Source organism: Cebus imitator, unplaced genomic scaffold, assembly GCF_001604975.1.
Source record: "Cebus imitator isolate Cc_AM_T3 unplaced genomic scaffold, Cebus_imitator-1.0 Scaffold431, whole genome shotgun sequence".
NCBI classification, from domain to species: Eukaryota; Metazoa; Chordata; class Mammalia; order Primates; family Cebidae; genus Cebus; species Cebus imitator.
Window position 1 is genome coordinate 1,481,685 of NW_016107746.1, and position 4,556 is coordinate 1,486,240.

The 4,556-nt window shown below is 32.6% G+C and overlaps 1 protein-coding gene across 1 annotated transcript in view; it reads left to right on the plus strand.

The window, feature by feature from the left end:
* KIF20B (kinesin family member 20B) overlaps positions 1 to 248 on the plus strand; it is a 67,493-nt gene extending 67,245 nt beyond the window's left edge. The window contains exon 33 of the mRNA XM_037731916.1: positions 2 to 248. Coding sequence (XP_037587844.1) covers positions 2 to 79 — 78 coding nt within the window. The 3' untranslated portion in view covers positions 80 to 248. The remainder of the gene's footprint in view (position 1) is intronic.
* The last annotated feature ends 4,308 nt before the right edge of the window (positions 249 to 4,556 follow it).

A 4,556-nucleotide genomic window follows, 5' to 3' on the forward strand; every position in this document is an offset into this window, starting at 1 on the left:
GATTTTAATGGACCAGAAAATGAAGGAGAGTGATCACCAGATTCTCAAACGACGACTTCGAACGAAAACAGTCAAATGAATCACTTATGGAAAATGTTTAACGTAAATTTTTTAGTCATAATCATTGGAACTTGCATCCTGACTTGTCAAGATAATTGTGTATATTATGGTACATTAAATTGCTCTGCATATAGATTGCAGTTTTATACATAATATAATTTTAATTCAATAAATAAGTCAACATTTGTGTATTTTTATAAGTCTTTTTAATAATAGCTTCTTTCAAACTGTATTTCCCTATTATCTCAGGCATTGGTTCAATGAAGATCCTAGGAAAGAGGCTGTTATTCTCATTTATTTTGCAACACAGGATGTACTAGGTCAGGTATTTGATTTACTTATATTTAACAATGTCTTGTGAATTTTTCTTACTTTGTTATGATATACAACTGATTTTACATATCTGTTTAGATTATAGCTAGGATTTGGAGATTAAGTGTGTACAGATCACAGAACATGTATATACATTATTTAGAAAAGATCTCGTTATTAATTAGATATGTCTCTTTATTTTGTAAAAATGTTGTAGGTACATAGTACATATATATGTTTATGGGGTACATGAGATATTTTGACACAGGCCTGTAATGTGAAATAAGTACATCATGGAGAATGAGGTATCCATCCCCTGAAGCATTTTTCCTTTGAAGTACAAATAATCCAATTACATTCTTTAAATCATTTAAAAATATACAAGTAGGTTATAATTGATTATAGTCACCCTGTTGTGCTATCAAATAGTGGGTCATACTCATTCTTTTTATTTTGTTTTTGTACCCATTAACCATCTTCACCTCCCCCAACAACCCCGAGTACCCTTATCGGCCACTAGTAACCATTCTTCTACTCTGTATGTCCATGAAGTCAGTTGATTTTATTTTTAGATCCCACAAATAAGTGAGAACGTGCAGTCTTTGTCTTCCTGTGCCTGGCTTATTAACATAATGATCTCCAGTTTTAACTATGTTGCTGCAGATGACAGGATCTCATTCTTTTTTATGGCTAAATGTGTCCCCCATTTTTTTAATCTAGTCATCTGTTGATGGACATTTGGATTGCTTCCAAATCTTAGCTATGGTAAACAGTTCTGTAACAAACATAGGAGTGCAGATATCTCTTCTATTTCCTTTCTTTTGGGTACATACCCAGCAGTGGGATTGCTGGACCATATGGTAGCTCAATTTTTAGTTTTTTGAGGAACCTCCAAATGGTTCTTCATAGTGGATGTACTAATTTATATTCCTACCAACAGTGTACAAGTGGCCCTTTTCTCCATATCTTCATCAGCATTTATTATTGCCTACTTTTTGGATGTAAGCCATTTGAACTGGGATGGAATGGTATCTTATTATAGTTTTGATTTGCATTTCTCTGATAATCTGTGATGTTGATCACCTTTTCATATGCCTATTTACCGTTTTTATGTCTTCTTTTGAGAAATGTCTATCCAAATCTTTTGCCCATTTTTTTTTTAAGTCAGTTTATTAGATGTTTTCCTATAGAGTTGTTTGAGCTCCTTACATGTTCTGGTTATTAATCCCTTGTTAGAGGGATAGTTTGCACATCTTTTCTCTCATTTTGTGTGTTGTTTCTTCACTTTGTTGATTGTGTTTCTTGCTGTGCAGAAGCTTTAAACTTGAGGTGATCCCATTTGTCCATTTTTGCTTTGATTTCCTGTGCTTGGAGGATTTTGCTCTAAAAGTCTTTGCCTAGGCCAATGTTCTGGAGATTTTCCTTAGTGATGTAGTTTCATAGCTTGAGGTCTTTAGATCCACATCTGTAATCCATTTTAATTTGTTTTTTTTTGTGTGTATGGCAAGAGATGGGGTCTAGTTTCATTCTTTTGCATGAGGATATCTAAATTGCTCAGCACCGTTTATTAAAAGACTGTCTTTTCCTCATTGTAAGTTTTTGGCACCTTTGTCAAAAATGAGTTCACTGCAATTGTATGGATTTTTTTCTGGGTTCTTTATTCTATCTTATTGGTCTTTGTATCTGCTTTTATGTCAGTATCATGCTGTTTGGGTTACTATAGCTCTGTGGTATAGTTTGGAGTCAGGTAATATGATTCCTTCAGTTTTGTCCTTTTAGCTTAGGATAGTTTTGGCTGTTCTGGGTTTTTAGTGGGTTCGTGTAAATTGTAGGATTTTTTTTTCTATTTCTGTGAAGAAAGTAATTGGTATTTTGATAGGGATTGCATTGTAACTGTAGATTGCTTTGGGTAGTGTGGACATTTTAACAATATTGATTTGTTCAATCCATAAACATGGAATGTTTTTTCATATTTTGGGATCCTCTTCAATTTTCTTCATCAGTGTTTCATAGTTTTCTTTATAGATATCTTTCGCTTTGGTTAATTTTTAGGTATTTAATTTTATGTGTAGCTGTTGTAAATGAGATTACTTTTTAACTTTCTTTTTCAAGTTATTCACTGTTGGCATATAGAAATGCTACTGATTTTTGTATGTTGATTTTGTGCTCTGCAACTTTACTAAATTTATCAGTTCTAATAGTTTTCTTGTAGTCTCTACGTTTTTTCAAATACAAGATTGTATCATTAGTAAACAAAGATAGTATGGCTCCTTCCTTTTCAAGGGTGCCCTTTATATCTTTTTCTTCTCTGATTGTTCTAACTAGGACTTCCAGTACTAGGTTGAATAGCAGTGGAGAAAGTGGGCATCTTTGTGTTCCAGATTTTAGAGAAAAGACTTTCAGTTTTTCCCTATTCAGCATGATACTAGCTGTATGTCTGTCATATATGGCTTTTATTATGTTGAAGTATGTTTCATCTGTGCCCAGCTTTTTGAGGGTTTTTATCAAGAAGGGTTGTAGAATTTTATCAAATGCCCTTTCAGCATCAATTGAAATGATCATAGGGTTTTTATTCTTCATTCTGTTGATAAGATGTAGCACATTCATTGATTTGTGTGTGTTGAACCATCCTTGCAGCTCAGCGAAGAATCCCACTTAATCATGATGAATGATCTTTCTAATGTATTGTTGAATTCAGTTTGCTTGTAATTTGTTGAGGATTTTTGGATCAATATTCATCAGAGACATTGGCCTGCAGTTTTCTTTTTGGTGTATCTTTGTCTGTTCTTGGTATCAAGGCAATAGTGGCTTTGTAGAATGCATTTGGAAGTATTTCCTCCTCTATATTTTAGAATACTTTGAATAAGATTGGTATTAGTTCCTAAATGTTTGGTAGAATTCAGCTGTGAATCCATTGGGTCCTGGACTTTTCGTTACTGGCAGACTTTTTATTACAACTTTGATCTTGTTACTTTTTGGCCTTTTCAGATTTTGGATTTCTTCCTGATTCAATCTTGGTAGGTTGTGTATATCTAGGAATTTTGTCCATTTATTCTAGATTTTCCAATTTATTGACATATAGTTGCTCATAGTAGCCTCTAATTTCTGTGGTATCAGTTTTAATGTCTCCTTTTTCATTTTTGATTTTATTTGAATCCTCTGTCTTTTTTTCTTAGTCTGGCTATAGGTTTGTCAATTTTTTTTAACTTTTCAAAAATCAACTTTTTATTTCATTGATTGTATTTTTTTAATTTCAATTTTGTTTATTTCTGCGCTGATCTTTATTATTCCTTCTATTAATTTTGGGTTTGGCTGGCTCTTGCTTTTCTAGTTCTTTAAGATGAATTGTTAGATTATTTATTTGAAGTTTTTCCTCTTTGTTGATATAGGCACTTATAGCTATAAATTCCCAGTGAGTACTGATTTTTCTATATCCCCTAGGTTTTGGTATGTTGTGTTTGTATTATCATTTGTTTCAAGAAATTGTTCAGTTTCTTTCTTAATTTCTTTACTGACCCATTGTTCATTCAGGAGCACATGGATTTCTATGTATTTTGATAGTTTCAAAAATTTCTCTTATTATTAATTTCTAGTTTTATTCCATTGTGGTGAGAGAGGATGTTTGATGATACTTCAGTTTTTTTGAGTGTGTTAAGACTTATGTTGTGAGCTAAAATGTGGTCTTTGAGAATGCTTCATGTGCTGAGGATAAAAGTGTATTCTGCAACTCTTGAATGAAATGTTCTGTAAATATCTGTTTAATATTAGATCCATGTGGTCTGTAGTACAGATTAAGTCTAATGTTTCTTTTTTGATTTTCTGTGAAGAGAGACTGTCCAATGCTGCAAGTGGGGTGTTGAAGTCTCCGGTTATTATTGTATTGAGGCCTCTCTTTTTACTTCTAATGATATTTGCTTTATATATCTGATGTACCAGTGTTGGGTTCTTATATATTTACCATTGTTATATCCTCTTGTTTAGTTGATCCCTTTTTCATTATATAATGACCTTATTTGTCTCTTTTTATAGTTATATTGTCGATTTAGTCTGATATAAGTGTAGTGATTCCTGCTTTTATGGTTTCCATTGGCATGGAATATGTTTTTCCATCTCCTTGTTTCAGTCTGTATGTGTCTTTATAGGCAAAGTGTATTTCTTGTAGGTAACATATCAATGGGTATTGT